The sequence below is a fragment of the Littorina saxatilis genome, linkage group LG3, assembly GCF_037325665.1.
Source record: "Littorina saxatilis isolate snail1 linkage group LG3, US_GU_Lsax_2.0, whole genome shotgun sequence".
Taxonomy (NCBI): Eukaryota; Metazoa; Mollusca; class Gastropoda; order Littorinimorpha; family Littorinidae; genus Littorina; species Littorina saxatilis.
This window is the reverse complement of record NC_090247.1, coordinates 52,815,110-52,839,608: the sequence shown is the minus strand read 5'-3', so window position 1 is coordinate 52,839,608 and position 24,499 is coordinate 52,815,110. Positions and strand designations below refer to the sequence as shown.

At 43.8% G+C, this 24,499-nt stretch overlaps 1 protein-coding gene across 2 annotated transcripts in view; it reads right to left on the bottom strand.

Annotated features, from left to right (window-relative positions):
- Nucleotides 1–24,499, bottom strand: part of LOC138962636 (dynein axonemal heavy chain 1-like) — a 179,987-nt gene that overhangs the window by 138,767 nt on the left and 16,721 nt on the right. For both annotated transcript variants that reach the window (XM_070334533.1, XM_070334534.1), the window contains exons 10-21: nt 24,222–24,439; nt 23,270–23,437; nt 21,683–21,813; nt 14,429–14,579; nt 13,754–13,947; nt 12,434–12,659; nt 11,121–11,240; nt 10,570–10,652; nt 10,104–10,245; nt 8,965–9,120; nt 1,324–1,522; nt 868–980 (exon numbers count right to left, since the gene is read on the bottom strand). In XM_070334533.1, coding sequence (XP_070190634.1) covers nt 868–980; nt 1,324–1,522; nt 8,965–9,120; nt 10,104–10,245; nt 10,570–10,652; nt 11,121–11,240; nt 12,434–12,659; nt 13,754–13,947; nt 14,429–14,579; nt 21,683–21,813; nt 23,270–23,437; nt 24,222–24,439 — 1,901 coding nt within the window. The remainder of the gene's footprint in view (nt 1–867; nt 981–1,323; nt 1,523–8,964; nt 9,121–10,103; nt 10,246–10,569; nt 10,653–11,120; nt 11,241–12,433; nt 12,660–13,753; nt 13,948–14,428; nt 14,580–21,682; nt 21,814–23,269; nt 23,438–24,221; nt 24,440–24,499) is intronic.

Sequence of the window (24,499 nt, the reverse complement as noted above, 5' to 3'; positions counted from 1 at the left end):
ACTCCATCCTAGTGCTGGAACTGAAAAGGACATGCATGACTATCACACGTATAGCAAATTAAACAAACACACAAGTCTCCTTCGATCAATGGAAATCTTTCTATTACCCAACCAACTGATACATCTGAGTATTAATAGACTGAAACTCATGAAAACCAAATGCATCAAACATGAAGCAAACCAACACTAATCTCCTTCAAATTAGTGCATATCTTTATAATTACCCAACTATAACTGACACATCTGAGTACAGAACTCATGAAAACTGCATGCATCAAAAACATAAAGCAATAAACCAACACAACTCTACTTCAAATTAGTGCATATCTTTATCATTACCCAAACAACTGACACATCTGAGTTTGTTTGTTTGCTTAACGCCCAGCCGACCACGAAGGGCCATATCAGGGCGATGCTGCTTTGACATATAACGTGCGCCACACACAAGACAGAAGTCGCAACACATCTAAGTAATTAATCTGAAAAGTACATGCATCAAAACCATGAAGCAAATTAAACCAACCCCAATCTCCGTACAACCAATGCAAATCTTTATACCAACTGAGAAGCATAAAACCCCTGTCAAACTGTACCGCGTTTCCACGGAGTTGGCATGGCGTTGTAAATTTCTCAGAGCGCCGTGGGATCGCAGGAAAATCGGAACGCCGAGCAACGGCTCGTACTTTGTGTATGCTCAATTTAAAGTGCGCGCCGTTGCATGGCGTTCTTGGCGACCCCACCACGTCAAATGGAAAGGCCATCGCATTGCTCCGGCGCTGTAGGAGACCCTACTGTGTGTTTCGTTAGGACGCAGCCCTAGTGTGACAGGGGTTTTAGGAACAGAAATGTATGACAGTGTTTTCTCACATTCTCCCAATGCCTGTTGCGCATGCCAGGGTTCCGCAGGCCCTGGATCAGCGGGATGTACGGGCGGAAATCTTCGATCATACCCTTGATCTCTGTAGCAACCTCCTGGACAGCTGGAAATGCACAACTAGGGATGCACATCAAAAGTTCAAAGAGCTTTGCGGTTATGATACGTATTTGCATTTTGACCAAAATATGACATTTGACACAGACATTGTTCTACAAGACTGTGCTAGTGGTCGAGTCAAGCTCTGACGCTTGTATCCATCAGGCTGTAGATGTGCCCAAGATGTTGAATCTTGATGTGAACATAAAACACATTAAATACATTGGAAAAGCAGAATGTGAAAGTCAAGAAAGTCTAGTGGTAAATACTGTTGTTCAACAACAGCCTTCTGCCCAGCAAGAGCTAGCAGACGTTAAGTTTGTCACTCTTTTTCTGAAAATCATACATACTGGGAATTTCACTGAAGAGCTTCACGGACTTGTGCATAGTTTTGTATGCAGTCAGGACGTTATTCTCCACTTCCTCGGCGTTGATAGAGGTCAAAGGGTCATTCATCCAGCTTTCCTGCCAGCGTAGCCAGTCGGACACCGTGACCCACAGGTTGCGGTACGGTTCAAAGTCCTTGGCAAGCTTGGACAGCTTGTCATACTACAATAACAAACACAATGCCCTCAACGAATGTGCAAAAAAACTGAGAAAAAAGCTAGGCTACTCCAGTATGGATTGCTGCAAGAAGAATTTAAGGTGGCTAAAACTGAGAGAGAAAAAGCTAGTACAGTGGAACCCTCCTTTTAAGACTTAACAAATTATGTTAAAAAAAATCAGGTTGTAAAAAGGAAGGAGTCTTGAAATAGGGATACATTTACTGATGTAATGTGAAGAAAATCTGAGAAAACAAGGTCTTCAGAAAGAGGGAGGCTTAAATTACGGGGTCTTTAAAAAGGGGGTTCCTCTGTAAAATAAAAGCTACTTCTATACTGTTGCTAATAAAAAAAGCTAACACAAAATCGAGAAAAAAAGCTACTCTAGTGAGTATACTGCTGCAAGAAAAAAGATGGCTAGAAATAAGCTAATGTCCGGCAGCTTCTACATACTAACAGATAAACCTCAGTACACATTATTTAATCAAGGAGTTAACAAAGTTGTTAATTAGAAAAAACAAAGGTTTCCTTTTTATAAAGGCCTGGTGAGTTCAGACAGGTTGATGTAAATCGTAAAAGCACTAGCTACCACCCTTTTGGAAAATTTCTCCCACTTAATTTGCATCATTTTTGCTTGAAGCAGTGACATTTGCATGTGTACTGAGGTATGTTACAGAAACAGAAAGAGTTATGTAAACTGGTTTGAATTTGCTGAAAGCACCAAAGAGCTGCTTATCTTCTGTGTCAATTGCCAAAGTTTTCTGTCCTTGAAGTATCATTATTTGTTTGTTTGTTTGCATGAACGCTGTCTTTGTCAGCAGTGATTCAAACATTCTAAATGTGACCCTCCACCACAAAATGAGTCGCATGTCACCTCGCGCGGTTCTGCGCTAGGCTTAATATAAGTCTGGGGAGTGTCTGGTAAACAGTGTGAGGGTCACCTTAGTCACAGGCTTATAACTCAAACAGTTTTTGCTCTTTTTTAAAACGGTTTTCACCACTGGATAGAGCATAAAAATCTCTTTAGGAAAATGTACAAATATGAAAATCATGCAAAGGTGACATGCGACTCATCCCGTGGTGGAGGGTCACAAATGAGAAAAGCGATCTGCAATATTAACTGCATTTTCCCTACCACATCTGGAGGCCCACCCATTTTTTCAAATAACAAATTCAATCCATTATTCACAGAGAAACAAAAGAAAACAAACTGCAGGCGGTAACGTGACTCTTTGTGAATGGATGCTTACAAACATCAAAATACTTTTTCACTGTTCAGATATCTGGGCAGTGGAAAAGCAAAGTTCCCATCCTACCAAAAGAAATCACATTACACAGTAGCAGAAGAATAAAGTCTCTGAGAGAGGGCACAAGAAATGCAAACAAATAAATGAAAGAACTATTAGCAAGACAAAATAATCGTCACAGTACTATAAGTAAAGCATTTTGGCCTTATAAGTAGCACCAGGAGAGGCCTGCCCAAACTTGTTCATCTTGAATTCAAACAGAGAATGTTCTTGTACGTATTGAGTAAAGCAATAAAAAGAACACAGACAATATACCCTTTGACCAACCAAAAAAAGAAGGAAAAAAAGAAGAAACTGAAGGATTTTTTTCTTTTAAATCAGCCGCCAGAACATGGATACAAATGAGCAAATGAAGAGCCCATCACAGACACAAGGCTCAAAGAAATGATCAAATGCACTCAGTTTTGTTCTAAAACTGCCCCACACACAGGGATAAGGATAAGGATAAGATTTTATATAGTCCATGAGGGTAACCTCACAGAAATTCGGGCTGCTTTCTCCCTGGGGAAAGCGAGCTGCCATACAGTATACGGCGCTACCCATTTTTTTTTTTCCTGCATGCGTGTATTCATGTTTCCAAGCCCTGAGACTTAATGCCGTGTGAGATGGAATTTTTTTACACTTTATTCCAAGTCACACGGGTATTTGGTGGACATTTTTATCTATGCCTATACAATTTTGCCAGGAAAGACCCTTTTGTCAATCGTGGGATCTTTAACGTGCACACCACAATGTAGTGTACACGAAGGGACCTCGGTTTTTCGTCTCATCCGAAAGACTAGCACTTGAACCCACCACCTAGGTTAGGAAAGGGGGGAGAAAATTGCGGCCTGACCCAGGCCTGAACACGCAACCTCTCGCTTCCGAGCGCAAGTGCGTTACCACTCGGCCACAGAGGCCTGGAAACACAAAATACAACCCACATACTCATGAGCACTTCCACTCAATCACTTATTAAAATAGACGGGCGCTGTGGCGGGGTGGTAAGACGTCGGCCTCTTAATCGGAAGGTCGACGGTTCGAATCCCGGCCGCTGTCGCCTGGTGGGTTAAGTGTGGAGATTTTTCCGATCTCCCAGGTCAACTTATGTGCAGATCTGCTAGTGGCTTATCCCCCTTCGTGTGTACACGCAAGCACAAGACCAAGTGCGCACGGAAAAGATCCTGTAATCCATGTCAGAGTTCGGTGGGTTATAGAAACACGAAAATACCCAGCATGCTTCCTCCGAAAGCGGCGTATGGCTGCCTAAATGGCGGGGTAAAAACGGTCATACACGTAAAATTCCACTCGTGCAAAAACACGTGTACGTGGGAGTCTAAGCCCATGAACGAAGAAGAAGAAGAAGAAGACTTATTAAAATCTACTTCTTGCTGGTTCCTTATTTGGTTCATCTTTTTTTCAATTTGTACCAATTTCAAAGGGAACAACCCAAAGAGAGCATTTTAACAAAAATATTAAACTGAATCTGCCAACGGGTTCATAAGTGCTACCATTTTAACATCAATGGAAGAATGGCAAACTGTAATCCTTTTAAAACATGTTTTGTCTTGAAAAAAAGTAAGTGAAAAAAGGAAAATACTCATGAGTTCATATAAGATGAACAATAATATTTAATACAAAATATGTGCGACACAGTTGTCTGAGTCCCTTTCACAGCCGTTTCTTTGCAGAATTGTCTGCTGGTCATGAGCACTGAGCTACTAATAATGGCTCAAATGTTCAATGGCTGACAGTTTGACGCCTGCAGGTTTTTAGAGAGCTGTTGTAATAGCTAGGATCTGACTGCTGTTGTCTCCTCGTATATTGCTCTTGCTTCAAACAGCAGATTTTCTAGGGCTATTTATTTAACCCTAACTCACTTCTGTTAGAAAGGCTTTGCTTTCAAATGGAATAAGAGCTAGTCTTTCATACGCATGCTTACATTAAAAAAAAGAAAAAAGTGCCGTGAAATTTGGGCCTGAACAAAACAAACAGAATCACAGTATAAGCGCACAAATCAAGGAGTATAAAATCAATTTTCCTTTAAATTGTATTCACTGTAAATGTTCTCATGTTACTTAAATTGTGCTGATGTATTTTTAAATTTCATCCAAAATTCTCTCAGTTACAGTTTGTACAGAAAAATGGCCAAGTGTACAAGAATCTTTTGGAGTGATGAAGAGATGAACATTTATGAAATGATTGAGTCAGGGAAATAACAGAGAAAAAATCAAGAGCCAGAACACAACCGTGGTCTTATTCTGCACAATTTGATATCACTCTGCCCAAAATACAATGCAGTCTGTCAGCTTCGAATCCTGCAAACAATGGGTGTAATAATTTAATCTGTGCTGTAGACTCAAATCATATGCTGGCAACATCTGCAAAGTATCTAAAAGAAGAAAGAAGCCATGCATTAAAGCATCACACAAAAGTCAGTGCGCATTCAAGGCAACAAGAAAATGTATGCAAACAGTGTTAGTGCCACACACCATGACTTGCAAATCGTGAATCAAAATCAGTGCAAGATCACACAAGTACATGCAACAAAGCTTTATTTTCACTTCTATAAAACCAAAAAAGAGCTCTGCTTGATGACATCAAAAATGCAGTCGAACTTACTTACTGCCCCCACTTTTCTTTCTTATAGGTTATATCGCGACGGGAAAAGGGGGGAGATGGGAACTCCCCCCACCCCTCTATCTCCTTATAAAAACCTGCTTTCTCAATTGTTTTCTTCTCAATGTTTGTAAATTTACTCCATTTTAAGACAGCCTAACCTTTTTAAGTCCTGGTGTATTTATCAATTTTTGTCTTAAATATTAGTGTGTGTGTGGGAGGGGGGGGGCTTGAATGTACCTCTGATTTAAAACAAAATCAACAAGAAGGGCAAAGCCCATACGACTCACATGCTTGACACATCATACACTAAGAACTGCTTTACACATTTTTCCTACCAAAATACATGTGACCTTGACCCAAGGTCAAGGTCATTCAAGGTCATGCAACACAAAGCTGTTAATTCAAGACATAGGAAGTACAATGGTGCTTATTGGCTCTTTCTACCATGAGATATGGTCACTTTTAGTGGTTCACTACCTTATTTTGGTCACATTTCATAAGGGTCAAAGTGACCTTGACCTTGATCATATGTGACCAAATGTGTCTCATGATGAAAGCATAACATGTGCCCCACATAATTTTTAAGTTTGAAACAGTTATCTTCCATAGTTCAGGGTCAAGGTCACTTCAAAATATGTATACAATCCAACTTTGAAGAGCTCCTGTGACCTTGACCTTGAAGCAAGGTAAACCAAACTGGTATCAAAAGATGGGGCTTACTTTGCCCTATATATCATATATAGGTGAGGTATTCAATCTCAAAAACTTCAGAGAAAATGGGAAAAATGTGAAAAATAGCTGTTTTTTATGCAACATTTATGGCCCCTGCGACCTTGACCTTGAAGCAAGGTCAAGATGCTATGTATGTTTTTTGGGGCCTTGTCATCATACATCATCTTGCCAAATTTGGTACTGATAGACTGAATAGTGTCCAAGAAATATCCAACGTTAAAGTTTTCCGGACGGACGGACGGACGGACGGACGTCCGGACGGACGGACGGACGACTCGGGTGAGTACATAGACTCACTTTTGCTTCGCATGTGAGTCAAAAATGCATCAATGGTACTTGTTTCACTATATTAACTGCATACAATTCTATTATAAGACTTGTTACTGATTATATGATCCCCCTCCCCAAATCCCATTGCTCTGCTTCCAAACCTTCCCCTTTCCCACCACACACCCTTCGTGTACACTACATTGGGGTGTGCACGTTATTGAGATCCCACGATTGACAAAAGGGTCTTTCCTGGCAAAATTGTATAGGCATAGATAAAAATGTCCACCAAAATACCCGTGTGACTTGGAATAATAGGCCGTGAAAAGTAGGATATGCGCCGAAATGGCTGGCCGATGTGTATGCGTGATGTATTGTGTAAAAAAAATTCCATCTCACACGGCATAAATAAATCCCTGCGCCTTGAATATGTGCGCGATATAAATTGCATAAAAAAAAATTTTTTAAATAAATAAATCCCTGCGCTTAGAACTGTACCCACGGAATACGCGCGATATAAGCCTCATATTGATTGATTGATTGACACCCTCCCCCTACCCTAATTTATAATCCATGCATTATTCATACCGATGCAGGTGCAATACTAGAACATCAGATTCCTCCCCTCTCCCCCTAAAACAAAACCTTAGTGCCATGCATTATAGTAAACTAATGTGCAGAAGTGCAAAAATCACACACAGCATGCAGTTAACGAGAAAAAATAGCATGCAGCACACACAAAAGTTGCCAAAAAAAATCGCTGAGGTCATGTCATATTTGTTATCATCGCACAATAAATTGGCCATCTTGCCCAGGACCATCTCACAAACCACGCAACACACGCGTTCAACTGTGTTGGACTGCGAAGGTTTGTGTGACGCGACAGACGACACCTTGAAAACAGAGCACTTCAAGAAGACATGTTAGTGTATTGTTAGAACAACATGCAAAGTGTGTATTTCTTTTTTGAGTGTGGTTGTTTAGTCAATCCGTCTCACTACCCCCGTCACCTTTGTGAGATCATTTTACCACAAGCTTAGATCAGTATTCAAAACCATGCAGTCCGTGCCAGAATAGACTGAAAACACACGGTGTGAATTTTTTGCACATGCAAGATCTCTTATTAGCATCCTTCACCACACATATTAGACTCCAAAACCATCTTATAAACACAATTGAAGATATTAATTTAAAACACACATGCAAATTTGTTGCAACATGCAAGATCTGTATCAGCATCACACAAATTAGACTCCAAAACCATTTCAAAGATGTTAAACAGGCATCACCCACACTAACAGACAAACACATAATAACAAGAAGAGCAAACGCTCGATCGAGTCACTTTCGCAGTTCTGAATATTATATGAGGCATCAGATGGACAGGAAGAAATTGCTATTCACAACACAATGAGTCACGTTCACATAAAATTTGAGCCCGGTCACTTTTATAGTTTCCGAGAAAAGCCCAACGTTAAGTTGTGTGTTGCCGAACAGAAAAGGCTAGTTATCTCCCTTGTTTTTCTGATAACGTTCGTAAAAGGCTACAGATGTAAATACTTTGATGTAAAGAATAATCCTACAAAGTTTCAATCACATCCGATGAACTTTGTCAAAGATATAAAATGTCTAATTTTTCCTTTGACGCTGACCTGTGACCTTGAAAAAGGTCAAAGGTCAACGAAACCATCGTTAAAGTGTAGAGGTCATTGGAGGTCACGACTAAACAAAATATGAGCCCGATCGCTTTGATAGTTTCCGAGAAAAGTCCAACGTTAAGGTGGTGTCTACGGACGGCCAGCCGGCCGGACAGACTAACACTGACCGATTACATAGTCACTTTTTCTCAAGTGACTCAAAAAGTCATGTCGACTTGCAGTCTTGTGTGCAGTCTACCAATAGACGAATTCCGGAAATAACTATCCAGGGTTTGCATGTGTTGTGAAAGAGTGACGGCTCTTGGAAACATAGAGTCAAGCTTTCCCATGTGACATTATAGGCCCATCACTGGCAAGCGCTGTGTCAACACACATGATCCTTGTCCATGTGTGGAGATATACGCCGCTCGCCGGAAAGCTTGCCTCAATTTATCCAAGAGTATTTACTCTTTCACAACCCATACAAACCTGACAGTTATTTCCGAACACCATATAAAAAAAATAAACTCAGCATATCACTGAAACAGAGAATTGTGAAGTGGCTAACAATTCAACAGCCCTGCTGCAGGTAACTAAACAAACAAGACCTGAAAAGTACTGCCGGTATCTGCAAGCAAAACGACAACGCTTTAGATTCAGCAGACTTCTTCTTCTTCTTCTGCGTTCGATGTTGATGGCCGTGCTAAATCCTCAGACCAGTGGCTGCAGATTCAGCAGACAAGAACATAAAAGAAAGGGAGAAAAAACAAAAAAGAAAACACACAAAAAGTGTAAAATAAAGGGACATAATCAGAACAGAAAAGTAAAAAATAAAAAAAATTGCAAGGGCCCAGGTGTAACCAGCGGATCTGCACATTCCTTGACGGCAAGGAACCATAACTCACGTTGGTGACAGGCATGCCAAAGAGACGCTCGCGGTTGTTGTAGGTGACCGCCAACTGCTGAGCCTCCTTCAGCTGCTTGTTGACGCGGCGCATCTCGTTGGCAATCTCGTGACCCTTCTGGATCTCCGAGTGGGCCGCCATGCCAGCCACCACCATCTGAAAGCAAAACAGAAATGATGCATGGTAACCTGTTCTTATTCTAACCTTCTTTGGAACTTCATCTCTTTAAATATCCTTGGAATCCAAAAACAAATAAATTGCCAATGTTCCAAAATTCAGAATCATAAAACAAGAAAAGTATGTTGTTGGAACATTTAATTATGACAAAACAAAATGTTACGGTTACTGACGGGCAAAGTGGCGCAGTGGTAAGACGTCGGCCTCCTAATCGGGAGGTCGTGAGTTCGAATCCCGGTCGCTGCCGCCTGGTGGGTTAAGAGTGGAGATTTTTCCGACCTGCTTAGTGACTTAACCCCCTTCGTGTGTACACGCAAGCACAATACCAAGTGCGCACGGAAAAGATCCTGTAATCCATGTCGGAGTTCGGTGGGTTATGGAAACACGAAAATACCCAGCATGCCTACCCAACGAAAGCGGAGTGAAGCTGACTATGCTCTCAGAGTATAGTGTGGGGAACCCAAATGGGCAAACGAGCTCACACGTCACCAGAATTTCTGGAACGCTGAAGAAGAAGAAGAAGTTACGGTCACTTATCCATGGGTGGGACTGAAAAATTTTATAAATCCTGAAGAATTTTAAGGATTTGTATAATTAACAACCAAAAAAACGTCACCACAGACATTACGAATCCGGATTTCCGGCATATACCGGAAGAATCCCATCCATGCTTATCTAATCTTTGACCCAGTCTTTCAAGTGAACGGACAGACGAACACTTATAATACAAAAAATAAACTTTTCTGACAAATAGTCCAGAAGCTGGAAGACACAACCAAGACAATGATTAATGATGAAATTACAACAACATACCTTTCTTGTTTTTTTAATTCTATCCTTGGAATCGACTGGTATGAGTTTAAGCTCTTCTCAAAATCTAAGTTTCAGGACAAACTCTAAGTTTCAGGACATTATCTTTATCGGGAAAATCCTGATTTAAAAACACAAAGAGTCCCACAGACCTGCAGCGTGTCCAACTTGTCTTCAAAGTTGGCTTGGTCAGACATCTGCAGTTTGTGGAAACGTTCTTCGTCCTCATCCAGTTGGGTCGAGGTCTGCTCCATCTGCCGCTCAATCTTGTGTGGCCAGCCAATCGCGGTCCACCTTGCAGGTAGTAGGAGAAACAGGTTGGTTGCTGGATAGATTCAGGTGTGTGTGTGTGTGTGTGTGTGTGTGTGTGTGTGTGTGTGTGTGTGTGTGTGTGTGTGTGTGTGTTCCTATATGCATGTGTGCTTGTTTGCATTTGAGGGCATGAGCATGTACAGGACAAAGGCAGACGTACCGACAGATCGAACAGATAGACACGCACACATACAAGCGCATGAACAAATGAACTCTGTATCACTTGTATATACACATGCTTGCATAAATCAACCAAGAATCAGACAAAAACAAATCTACAACACACACAGACGAGAGTAAACTCACTTTGCGTTGAAGTCATCAGTAGACAGACTGTAGTAGAACTCTTCAATCAGCTCATAGTCCTCCATGGCTTTGTCAATCAGCTCCTGCACAAATCAAGCACGTTGTTGTGTTATTGCAACTTTTTGGACGAACAGATTCTTGTTGACTCACAATAGAGCAGGATTACATGCTTATAAAAACCAACTGCTGAGGCTGACAACGTCAAATACAAATCGTAATGGGTGTTCTCATCCTGGGTGAAACATGTGATACTCTTGTTGACTATTACCAGCTTGTCACTATTTGTTTTATGTTAATCAAATCAACAGGTTCTTGTTGGTGCTGATTTACATTGGGCAACCCTTTGCCCTCTTAATTAAGCAGATCCACTCATTTTAATGGTGAGGCTGTAATCATAAGTTGATCACAACAGCTAGCACTGCCTGCAACACATGAGATCTGCTTACACATCACTTCTTATGGGAATTCCTGATATGGGATCATCTATTTACATGGCCAGGTGGGGGGAGGGGGGGGGGTGTTCCACTGTACTGCATTAGTCTTCCACTGACCTGATGCTCTTTGAGTTTTTCAGGAATGGTCTTCATCCACTCCCTCATCTCCGACAGCTCTTCGACGCAGTTGGGTTTGTCGTACAGCTTGCGGCTGATGGCCTTGAACTGCTCACACGCCTGCAAGATACGGAAAACGTTAAGTATTATTTTGTTGTTGATGCAGTGCACATCTTTACGATACTACAATGATACCGGCGATGACAGAACACCGTTTGGACCAAGCAATTGTTTATCTACATCGTAGTAGTACACTACTGTTTTCCATCAGCACATCTTTACTATGCTACAGTGCCCCCCCCCCCCCCCCCCCCCCCCCCCCCCCAACACAAACTTGACCGTACGACCGCTACTGACATCGTCAGCCAGATTGCTGTTTGCGGTCCAGGTCAGCAATTCTGACGGGCTTGCACTTCTTCGAAAAGGCTACCGTATTTGACGGACTACAAGCCGCGACATTTTTTCCAACAAAATCGCATTGCGGCTTATAAAAAGATGCGGCTAAAACGTTACCTAAACTTGAATAGCATTCACCTAATGGAAGTCGCCGCGGATTTTCATTTCGCTCGATTAGCGATTACCGGTACTTTATTAGCTCTCTACTCAAGACTCGGCGTTTTTCTCTTTCTTTCGCGAATCTTCGTTTGTCAACAAGTCGTCGTGACAAGATAGCGTACAGAGAAACACCGGATGTATCAGGATCTCGCGAGCGCGAGATTTCGTTTTTTTGTGTCTCGCGATAGTTGGAGGAGCGAGAGCCGCCATGTTGTGTTTTCGTCTGCTCGAAATGTGCGCAAAAGTCGTAAATCATCCCAAAAAAGCTTATTCCGGGCGGGACTACATGTGTGTGTTGGTTACAAATTGTGTGTGTGTGATATTTTTCTTCAAACTTTTTCACTTTTCTTCTTTGTTTCACTTGTTTATTCTCGGAGCCGATTTCGCCAAATACCGTACTTTCGTTTGCCTGGTTGTTTTGATTGATTGACACGATCTGATTATATTTTTTTCGACGGCGGCTAATATAGTGACGCGGCCTATACGTGGCTTGTCCCAATTTTTTTGTTAAAAGTCGGGGGTGCGGCTTATAAAACGGTGCATCTTGTAATCCGTCAAATACGGTATAACTGATTCTAACAACCCTACCCCCCAACCGTACGACCGCTACTCACATCGTCAGCCAGTTTCAGAGCTGAGCTGTCGGGCGAGCAGCGGGCCACGCGCTTCTTCAAAAATACTATAACTTTTCTGGTTCTAACAATCCCTCTCCTCCCCCCTTTCCCACAAACAGCATGGACCCTAGTGCCACGACTCACATCGTCGGCCTGTTTGCGGAGCTGTCGGGCGAGAAGTTCCAGGACGGCGTTGCTGAGGGCCTTGCGCTTCTTGGAAAGGGCCTGGCGGGTGTTCTCGGTGTTGACCCAGAAGGGGCCGATGATGATGTTGCTGGGGATGGAGGCCTCCAGCTTCTCCTTCTCCTCCAGGTGCATCTCCACCTCCTTCTGTACCTCCGCCGCTGAGTGCTCCTGGCTCTCGTAGTCCCTGCAATCACAAGGTCAAGTGAAGGTCACTACATTGCCCACACTCTGTAAATTTGGATAATGTGTTGCTGTACGTTTATTGTTACGTTATTTTGTTAGAATGTATATGTATTTGATGTTTAAATAGTATGGTTTTATTCATAGTTAATATGTAAAGCGCGGAGAGCATAGTTTACAGTGATTTGCCCTATATAAGCTCTCATTATTATTATTATTTTTATTAATTCGCTGTCGAGAATCAAGATGAGGGTGGTGGTGTATGTGTTTCAGAAAAAACTTCTGGTCCCATCTACATGAAACTTTAAATATGAATTCTTCGAGATGATACCCCCAGACGTTCACACGCCAAAAGTCAACGCCCTGACTGCTTGCTGATGCAATTGGAATTTTTGTATGAATTAATTTCTGAATGACAAAAATAATTCATAAAAAAACCACATTATGCGCAGAGAGCCCCCAGGCTGTTAATTTTTGGTACGTGACCAAGTGGAGGGATGGATTTATCTCGAGTATAAATCGTGCCAGATCTGAGACAGTCTTCTTCTTCTTCTGCGTTCGTGGGCTGAAACTCCCACGTACACTCGTGTGGTTTTTTGCACGAGTGGAATTTTACGTATATGACCGTTTTTTACCCCGCCATACACCGTTTTCGGAGGAAGCATGCAGGGTATTTTCCTGTTTCTATAACCCACCGAACTCTGACATGGATTACAGGATCTTTTTCGTGTGCACTTGGTCTTGTGCTTGCGTGTACACACGGGGGTGTTCGGACACCGAGGAGAGTCTGCACACAAAGTTGACTCTGAGAAATAAATCTCTCGCCGAACGTGGGGACGAACTCACGCTGACAGCGGCCAACTGGATACAAATCCAGCGCGCTACCGACCGAGCTACATCCCCGCCCTCATCTGAGACAGTGAGCTGAACTGTTTTCACGGGATGGAATGTGCCTTTAAGCTCAGCTGGCCGGCAGAGAAACAAAATTTGGATGTGGATGGAGCAGCGAATGCAGAGACAGGGAGGTGTGAGGGCACACCGGGACCAGGAACAGGTGTTAGGACAGCGACAAAAAAAAAAGCTCAGCCCTAAACTCACTTGATGTACAGGTTGATGTCCAGGTTCATCAGCTCCAGGTACTTCTCGTACTCGCGAGCGTAGGCCTTGAGTGGCACCAGCGCCCTCTGGATGGCGTGGCGGATTGTCTCCCTTAGCTCCTCGACTGGGGGTTCGTGCTCTCCAACAGATTCCAGCAGTGGGGTGCCAGACCAGAAGATGTCCTCCAGGATGTACTGAAAGATAATGAAAATAGTACATGTTATTTGTATTCTTAAGCAAAACATGAGATTTTACAAAGATCAAGACAGTCATTGTTCTCAGAGGCCGCGCTAAATAAATAAATAAGGTCTTAAATGGGGGGAGTCTTAACACTTTCTACCCCACCTATGTTTACCAAGGTTGTTTTTTTTAGCCGAGACCAGCTGTGCTGCAGCAGGTCACTCAGAATTGTAGTAACTGTGTAGAAACTGTGTATCAACACGCTGGAATGCAGGCGTTAGATAAACGTAACAGGAAGCAACTGATTAGCTAACAGTCTGAGCAGAATGCGGATATGTGCCGAATGAGAGCAGATGCAATGTAGTGACTATGTGTGTACGGATATATCCGAACCTGGTCAGATAGAGCCATATGAAAGGGTACGGATATATCCGTACCTGGGAGACAATGAGTTAAAGGGGGGTTCCGCGGTAATGCGAACGACATGGAGGGTACCTTTTCCAGCTGCGGCACATTGTGTGTGGACAGGATGCCCTTGTCGAAGAGAGAGATGAGGGTGCTCTCAAAGGACGGCAGGCTGGTGCTGTAGTGGACGCCGTGTGTGTCCAGCAGTAGGTCCACCAGGAACAGGGCGTTCTTCTTGGGCCTGGACACAAAGGTCACAGTCACGCACACACACACACACACACTTGGTTTAAACAAGATTTTAACAATTTTAACATGATACAGCAAAAAAACACTTTTAAGACCCCCCAATTTAAGACTTCCTCCCTTTTTAGATCCTGTTTTTGCAGAATTTCTTTAATTAATCATAACCTCTGTAAATGTACCCGGGCCATTTTATGACTCCCTTCCTTTTAAGATCTCCAAAAATCTGAGAAATCGGGTCTTAAAAGGAAGGTTCCACTGTACAACAACTACAACAACAAATGTATTTTTTACAAGTAAAATGACTATTTCTAAGAATACTCACCTCAATTTAACTAATAGGAGTTACCTTACTTACGAGTGCTAGACTGAGAAGCGTCCTATGTTACCAGTACTAGACTGTAAACAAGGTCGCTAACTCTAGATTTCCGTCGGTATACCATTTAGGGGAGTAGTCTCCCTTTGTCGGTAGTACCTCTCTGCGCATGTGCCAATGCCCATAATCCCCAGTTTCAATTCGAAGCTATTAAGTCAATAGCGGGGTTGGTGGGAGGGTCTCTGGTTAAATTGAGGTGAGTATTCTTAGAAATAGTCATTTTACTTGTAAAAAATACATATTTCTTTCGAATACATCACCTCAATTTAACTAATAGGAGAATAGATAACAGGCTGGAGGGTTGACTTTCGATCGGTAATCTAGTGTCACCTCACCCGACTCAGCCCATTTGTCCGGAATCCCCCCTGTAAAATCGGGGGAAGAAAAGGATAGATCATCGGACTGAGAAGCAAGAAATCCTGAGTCGGGCGAGTGGCAAGTTGCATTGTTGCCACTGTGTCAACTTGCTCCAGAAAGGGACAATCGAAAGAAAGTCCCACCTGTCAATGTAGAGCTGGTTTCTACTCGATGGTCGTTAATATTCCTCTGATCACTTGTCTTTATCAATGTTGGGTTATGGTTATGACTTGCCATTATGCGCCTTGAGCGACCCAACTCCCCAGCAACGTAAAGTTCTGCAGGCGGATCAGGTGAACGACCTAAAAGATGAGGAATGGTCAGAGATAACAATTCCTCTAATACCTTGAACTTATCACCAAGGTGCGTCTCTGCGACTGATCCTCCATTTAAGGGAGATTGACAGAGTTTCCAGAGATCCTGTAGAATTCTGGTCTGAGGCACCACTTTCCATGGCAAACAATTGTGCCAGTCGCATGAATGAATATATATATCCTCTCTGAATTTACCTCTCTAATGAGGATGGTAGGCACAGATACCAGTGTAAATTCAGGCTGACTTAGCTGTTCCTCCTGCGTGACAGGAAGTAAGCGCAAGTGCGCTCAGCAGTACGGTCACTGTCTGCACCTTTCCTGTGCCTGTCTCAACGCATGTGGGGGCTATAAGCCTACCCTTAATGGTTATAGGTACCATTTGTCCTAGAATAGCCAGTGAAAGACAGCCAGCTGTATTGCCTTTACCCAAGGGGAAAACCTGCTTCTTACTTTGAAATTCCACACTTATAGCGTGAGGGGGTCCCCAGTGACCATGGGCATCTCTGAGCCCTTATTGGCTGAATGACCGCTCTTGTCTTACTCAAGAGGGTGCCATGCCTGGCATGCAACTCACTGAGAGGTCCCATTTGTGATTTCAGCAGGACCGTTTACTGGCTTGATCAGCCAGGTCCTTGATCTAGGTTTTCTGTAAACATGGTTGTAGGTGGCATCTGCTGGGTTGTCTGCCCAGCATAGGTTTTGTGGGTTCTGGGACACTCCAGATTTCTGTAGAGCTCACAAGTTCTTAGATGACTATGCAGTGATGTTCTCCGGCCTATGGCCGAAGGTGCACTATCTTGGGCTGATGCAAAGTTCTGCCCCCTGGTAGTTGAACTCACAAAGATGTCTTATGTTGTGATCTCAGTAGTACTTCTGCCTAGATCACCCAAGTCCATATCTGGATTATCAGTAGGCGTGGCTGCGGGCGGCAAGTGTTGCATTGTCTGACCAGCATAGCTTTGTGAGCTCTGGGGCACTTCAGCTGTTTGTGGAGCTGAGCTCTAGGGTGACTATGCAGAGTTGTTTTCAGGCCCCTGCCTGAGGCAGGAGGTGCACTCTCTTGGTCTGATGCATAGTTCTGACTTGACAAAGGTCTTAGTCAGCACCCGAGTTGCCACGTTTCTCGCCCAAAAACGACGCGTAGCCGTAGACTGGGAGTGAGTGAGATAGGCTGGTGTGGTATTCCTGGCTCCAGCTAGGATCTCACTGTGTCTCTACCTCAGGCTCTTCGAGCGAGGGAGAAAAGGCTGGTGTGGTATTCCTGGCTCCAGCTAGGATCTCACTGTGTCTCTACCTCAAGCTCTTAGAATGACACAACTTATACTCACCCAATAACCTTGTGTCACCGTAGACTGGGAGCGAGGGAGATAGCCTTGTGTGGTATTCCTAGCTCCTGCTAGGATCTCACTGTGTCTCTTTCCTCCAGCTCCTTTAGCTTTTGAGTCCAGGCATCTGAGAGTCTACATATGGATGGGATGGACACATTCACCCACTGTCAAAGGTATTGCCGCACTCATTATGCCTTTCGGGGGAGGAATACCTCTAGGTCTTATCTCTGTGGTCCAGGGATCTTAGAGCGCCAGTTGTAAGAGGCAAACGAAGCTTGTCCAATTCAAGGTTCGGTTGGAAGGGGTGGCTGAGCCTTCCCAAATCCAAGTGTGTCTGTGGCCGTACCCAATACCCCTAAAGGTAGAGGAAGCTCTTCTTGTTCCAGGAAAATTTGACTCAATGATGGAGGGACGTATGGTTTACCGAGTCCAAGATGTCTGGCAGCACTAATCAATCCGCATGGGCTGAGAGGTCCTCCTTGATCTTTGAAATCTGGCCCATGGATCTCATAGTGCGGATGGCTGGCCAGACCTCAGACTATCTCTCAGTGTCCTTCCTGGAAAGTCCATGGAAAAACGGGCGGAGTCACCTCGGGAGACATTCCCTCTTTAGTCAAGTCTGTCCGTCTCTGAAGCATGACGTAGGTTGAGTGCTGTCCCTGTTGAAGGGTTTTGCCTTGACTTGGTTTGTTTGCTTAACGCCCAGCCGACCACGAAGCGCCATATCAGGGCGGTTCTTGACTTGGTCCAAGGATGATAACCATGAGGTTTTGTAGCCTAAGGACTGCCTGACCCTGGGGTAGGTTGTCTTCCAAAAGCTGCTGATCATCTCAGGGGCACCTGCCCAGTGATCTTAAACGGCCCATCCCTTCTCTAGGACGTCTACTGTCGTCTCTCCTGTTGATGCTTCTGCCAGAGTTGTTACCATTATCAGTCGAGATGTGACCTGTTACAGGTGTCGGACATCCTCTGTTGAGTGTCGACTGTACAATCTGACATTTCTATCATCATCCCCTGGCTGATGCGGGTGTCAGATGACATTCAGGAAGAAGGGGCAACTCTTACAAGTTGTTACGCTGAGTCCGTCCACAGGTCATGAAAGCATTCTGTACTTGACGATCTCAGAGCACTTCTTCCCCCGTCTCTGCGTTATCTCCAACAGCTCCCCGCCTTGTGATGTAGCCTGAACATGCTCACCCGTGTTGCCCGACGCTTGTATGGCAAGATTCTTGGGCCTGTTACCCTGTTGAACAAGCTCCACTCCAAGTGTGAGTGATCTTCAGAGTCGTTTCCTCAGGCAAATGTCTTGAGACACTTTGATTCCTCTTATCTTGGTACGCAGTGTCTGTCTTGTAGCTGTGTATCCGAAGGAGACATCTAGAGACCTCAAGAGCTTGCAGTATGCATGGAAACTGATGTGACTACTATACCCTGTTCAGTTGTCCACCGCTGTTTGACTGGTGATCTGTATGCAGATTGCAGGTGCCATCTTGTTACCGGTAGGGCGGCTCCCCGGTGTGAAGGTTGTAGCCTCTAACCATTAGCTCTCCATTCCAGGTGATGAAGATAACTAGGAGGCTCTAGGCATTCTCCTCACACTCCCAGACTTCTGTGTAGCCGGGCACTGCTGAATATGGTCAGGCGTGAAGTGTTGGTCTAGTTCCAAGAGCGTTAAACATTAGGTCTTCCTCAGTCCGTCAGGAGGTGGTAGACAGGCAAAGGGGGGCGGGAGCTGTCCTTCCGGTGCTGAAGCATCGCTACAGGCAGTTTGCAGCACTGAATACTGGTAGTCAAAATGCATGAAGCCACCATCATGATGGGGAACCCTGGCAAAGATAGTGGTGGGAGGGGCCCAGTCCTGTCAACAGCCGTGTTTCGGGGTCACCTCAAGGGAGAGGTTGCAGACGAGGCTGTAGCTACCTCAGGGAGATTCTACTCATGTTACGCCCAGTGGACGTCTTGCCTGACAGCTGGAGAGTCTGTCATAAGCTGTCGCAACGATCCTGGGAGTTATCAGGGCGAAAAGGAAGCCTGTCTCTTCCTGTGCTTACTGGAGGTATTCCCCCAGAGCGCCCGACATTGTCTGTTTGGTAATGTCTACGTATATATAAATACATGTCAATATGACTTAATTCCCCCTCGTACTGATAACGGCATGGATGTGCCAAGAGTTTATCCAGTACCTTTCTCATGAGAGTAGCCGCTCTGTCTAGGAGGCATAGTTAATTGTGTGTTGTAACAACATCCGTTTAGCAAATATGTTATATTTTCCATAATATGAAATGATAAACATTGTATCCCTTGTATGAACCTGACTAGAGCCAGTGTTATTTAAGGGCGGCCTCTTATTGTTAGGTCCTGTTGTCTACTTCTGAGAACCTAGTCGTAGGATTAGGTGACAACAGTAGAGATGTGGCCTTGTTAAAGGTCAAAGGCTTAGGTTTTGCCTACGAACCAGGAATAAGTAGAGGCATGACAACATTATAGGAAGCTCGATTATTCAGAGCCTTGCTCGATCTTGCATGTTGTGAAAACTCAGCTGAGTGTAATACTCATGTGTTAACAACCAAGTTTATTCATGCCCCTAAGGCATGGTTTCAACTGTATATTATTCATAACATGTCATTCAAGTGTAATGTACATCAATTGTGCACTGGAACAGAACATAAGTATATATGTGTGCCTGTTCTAATTGAATTTGAAGAGCTGTCTCCTGGCACTGTGGTATCAACAGATTTTAGCTGAGTGTAAATCTCAAAGTGTAAACACTTGAGTTTATCCATAAGTTAAATCTTTTACCACTCAGATAGCTGATTTAAACACTCCATGAAAATGGAATTTGTAACATCAACTGACTTCTTTGATACCCTTTGCCAAGAAAAAAGGATTATATCCCAATAAAGATGTCCCATCTGTGTTTGCATACACTTTAATTCTTCCTTGTCAATTTAAATTTTTTTTTTTTTTTTTTAATATATATTTATATATATAATGTGTATGTATGCACGCATACAAGTTAATCAAGTTAAGTTGGCAAGGAAAGTATTCTTTATCCAATTTGAAGAAGTACCACCACGTGGTCTCTGTGAGTCCACCATGATCATCTGATAAAAATACCAAAACCATAATCTGCCAACCGCAGAAAACATCGTTTCCCAGAAACATAGGAGAGAGAATTACTTGCCTTTCTCTGAGAGTAAAGGAAGTTCCCTCCGTAATATTCCCGGAGGCGCATATCTCAATCTCAGTGTTTGGTTTTCTTTCCAAGCGGGCGAGGTTTGTTGTTGTTATTCTTCGATACAACCCGCTTTCAGTTCTATCAGCGTTCAAGCGTACTGCGGTCCGTATCTACGCTGCCCGCAAAAGTCATCGCAGTTTGTAATGACCGAAGTATTCATACGCCATATGTAACATTCGCGGGCGCTCTGTGCCTTCAGTTCAATCAGCGTTCAAGCGTACTGCGTTCCGTATCTACGCTGCCCGCAAGAGTCATCGCAGTTTGTAATGACAGAAGTATTCATACGCCGTATGTAACCTTCGCGGGCGCTCGGTACTTTGTACGCCTAAAAATTCGGATCAGAAATGCGCTTCCGGTCGGGATAACGCGCATGGTAAACCTCGCTGTAGTTGATAAAAAGCTGTTAAAACGCAAAAAACTTCCGGGTAATTTCGAAGTTGAAGGTCTTGTTCGTATTCCTACATTGATGTGTAGGGTGACCTGCCGTTGCTTTCCATTGAAAGCGGCAAGGTAAGTTATCGTTCGCGGAGTTCTATTGCGCCAATGAAACCGGTCCAACCGCTGTAAATATCTGTTCGACATTCGTAACGACTGAGTAAAGAACAGTTGTCGTTCAATTGCATGTTCACTAGTTAAAAAAGACAAGTAACGGAGCCTGTTAGGCTCTGTGTGTCAACAAGGTATCATTGATGATTGAAGTACCTTCTACTTATGACCAAGTAACTTTGTTACATTTTTAAGCCGTTTCACTTTCATTTTCACGGTTCGTTACGTTGTTCAACGTGATGAATCATTGAATGTATACGGGCGTAGTAATCGCCCTTAAAAAGGAAAGCCCAAACCGTGATTGAAGGTGAATGTTGTAGTTCCTGTGAAGGAAGTCTTCTTAGACGGGAAAGGTCTAAATACACGTCTAGCTCCCCGTAGCAAGAAATTGAAACTGGGGATTATGGGCATTGGCACATGCGCAGAGAGGTACTACCGACAAAGGGAGACTACTCCCCTAAATGGTATACCGACGGAAATCTAGAGTTAGCGACCTTGTTTACAGTCTAGTACTGGTAACATAGGACGCTTCTCAGTCTAGCACTCGTAAGTAAGGTAACTCCTATTAGTTAAATTGAGGTGATGTATTCGAAAGAAATACAATAGGGGTACAAACTCAAATGAACCCACACGTACACATACACTTTAAAATTATGTAATGAATCTGACGACTAATGGTTTCAATTCCAGGGATATTGTTTGACAAAATCCTAAACTTCTTTCAGAAATAAAAAGACCAAAATGTATTACTTGTTCTTGATCTCATGTACTTACAAAGAAAACAATACAAGATTGTTCTTTCCATCAGTGTCACGGTCTTGGGAAATCCGTGAGTACAGTACTGGTCCTTTTACATGTATTTACAAATCATTAAAAAAATATTTTGTAAAAAAGTAATTCTCCACAAAACAACAACAACATCAAAAGTAATTCTCCACATACTTGTAGGGACTGATGATGATCTCCTTCCCCCAGACAAAGTCATCCTTGAGAGGCAGCACAGAGTAGCAGGCGTCCATCACCATCTGTGTGACGTTCACCAGCGAGTCTTGTACCAGGAACCTCAGGGAATCCTGTACACAAGAAAAAGGTTGCAACGATCAGTACAGGTACCAACAATCTCAGCTAGTAGTGAAAAGAGAGAAGAAGCAGTACAGCTGAAACACAGACAAACTTAGACATTCTCAGGAAATCCTGTATAAAGAACAAGACTGCAAGGATCAACAGAAGCTTTCAAGATCCCAGCTGGCAATGAAAGGGAGGAGGGGCTGGGGAGGGGGGCAGTGCACTGCTTAAATGAGGAGCAAATATTCTTTTAAACTGTATTTCAGAATATTTCAGACAACTCTCTTCTATACTGACAGGGAATTAGAAAACTAACAGCTCTCCTTAATAACTGTTCATCAAAAGAAAGGCTCAAATTTATGGGACTAGAGTTTCCTAATTATCTGTTACAAACGAGAGAGAAAATATTCATTGGAACGTGTTTCAAGATATTCCAAAATGTCATGCATGAAGAGAGCAAACTCTGAACCTCATCTATAAAGCAAGAAAAGGAGCTGGTTGACACCCAGATTCTGAGGAGAAAGTGGGGCCTGATTGGACACACCTTCAGGAAACCAAAATCCAGCATAATTTACACCAGGCTCTGACTTGGAACCCGCAGGTGGAAAACAAAGAGGGGAAGGCCAAGAAACAGCTGGTGGCGCGATAAAGAGGTGGAAGCTAAAGAGGCAGGGCAACAGCTGGACAGTCAGTCCAAAAAAGAGCGGCCAGATATGTCCACAATAGCTACAGGGAAAAAGAGCCTGGCACCGTCACCAACATGCTGACAAACTTAGGATGGAAGAGCCTCGAAGAACGAAGACATAACAGTCGGCTAGCGATGATGTTTAAAATTAAAAAAGACATGGTCGGCATTGATAAGACCGCGTTTCTCAAACCATCAGACACGAGAACGAGAGGGAATAGGATCCATCAAGAACAGGACTACCACCCTTCACTGTCCCACTCCTTTTTTCCGCGGACAACATCAGAGTGGAACAAGCTCCCGATCTCCACCACATCCGCCCCCTCCCTTGAGTCGTTCATGTCACGACTCGGTGGCAGCAGAGCCCTGCAGCCATCCACCTCCCTCCCATAGCCGTTGATGGATTGTACAAAGTTTTAATAACCCCAAAACCTAGCCAAGCTCCTCTCCACTGCCCTCCTGCATCCCCCCTACCCCCCCCCCCCCCCCCTCCCCCAGCTTTGGCTTTCCTTACAGGACTGGCACAGACCGCAATGGGGGCCAACAGTGTATGGACATCACCGCGGGACCTTCAACATCCAAGAAATTGGATCCGGTCCCCCACGGGAAGAAGAAGAAGAAAAATAAAACTGCCCAGAGCATAGTGAGATGGAGAAACATCATCAATGGCCTACAATCCGCTGGGGCCAAAAGGGCTAAGTAAGTAAAGAGGAACAAAACCAGAACATGTGCTTAACATTCTGTGCCAAAATAAAAGACTGCTTTAGTCATCCACAGACCTGCATGATGAACTTGACAGTCTCCATGAACTTCTTGAGCTTGGAGATCTGGTAGACCTCCCAGTTGGTCTCGTGGATGTTGAACCAGCCCTTGCCCACGTCACGCAGGCACGTTCTGATGTTGGCACGCAGCGTTGTGATCCAGCTGTCTTTCAGAAACAGCGCCACCTAGGAGAAATCGAGTTGAAGTCAAGGAAAGATATTAATTCATGTAATTTTTAAGCCAAAACCAAAATAATATCCTGAAGAAGCGAATCAGTTAAATAAAAAAAGTAACTATCTTGCGACATTCAAATTGCTGGTGACGATAGTCTTTGGTTGACTGCTTTAAAGTTGCACTTTGACTAGTTATTTCATCTGAGTGACTTAAGTAACTCTGCTTGCCAGTGGGAATGAGGTGTAAGAGAAAAGAGAGAAAGAGAGGTAGAGACAGTTTTGTTCCCTCTCTTCTCTGTGTGTGTGTTTGTGTGTGTGTGTGTGTGTGTGTGTGTGTGTGTGTGTGTGTGTGTGTGTGTGTGTGTGTGTGCGTGTGTGTGTGCGTGAGTGAGTGCATGCATATATGCGGTTTGGGTTATGTGTGTATTGATGTGTACTTTTATGTGGCTATATTTTCTGAGTGTGTTTTTATGTGATTTCATACACGAGCCAAACAAATTGTGTTTGTTTGTTGCATTCAGATAATAAAGTTTTATTGAATTGATTGCATGTGTGTGTTTCTGTGTGTCTGTGTGTGACTGTGTGTGTATGCCTATGTGACTGTGTTTGTGTATACATGCATGACCTACCTGTGAAGTAGTGAAGTGTGTGTCTGTTTGTGTGTGTATGTGTACATGCGCATGCATGTGTGTCTGTTTGTCCATGTATAAGTGTGTGTATGCACACGCGTGTGAGTGTGCATGTGCATATGCATACACACACATGCACTGTCTGCCTTCATGCGTGCCTGACCTACCTGTGAGGTAGCCTGAGACTGGACCTGCTCAAACTCCTCCAGCCTCATGGGCTTGGCGGTGGGGATGTGGTAGAGCGACATGGTGTGGCTGACGCGGTTGCACTCTGTTCGCACTTTCGTGATGGCCTGGATACTATCTGGCAGCGTCAGCAGTGAGTTGAAGGCAAAGCCGTCGTACTGCTCGTCAAACGGATAGTCTGGCACGTCCCGGCAACATCCTGTGTGTGGAAAAAGAGGGTAAAAGTCAGTGGTGAAGACCTTTAAACAGTAGACTTTTG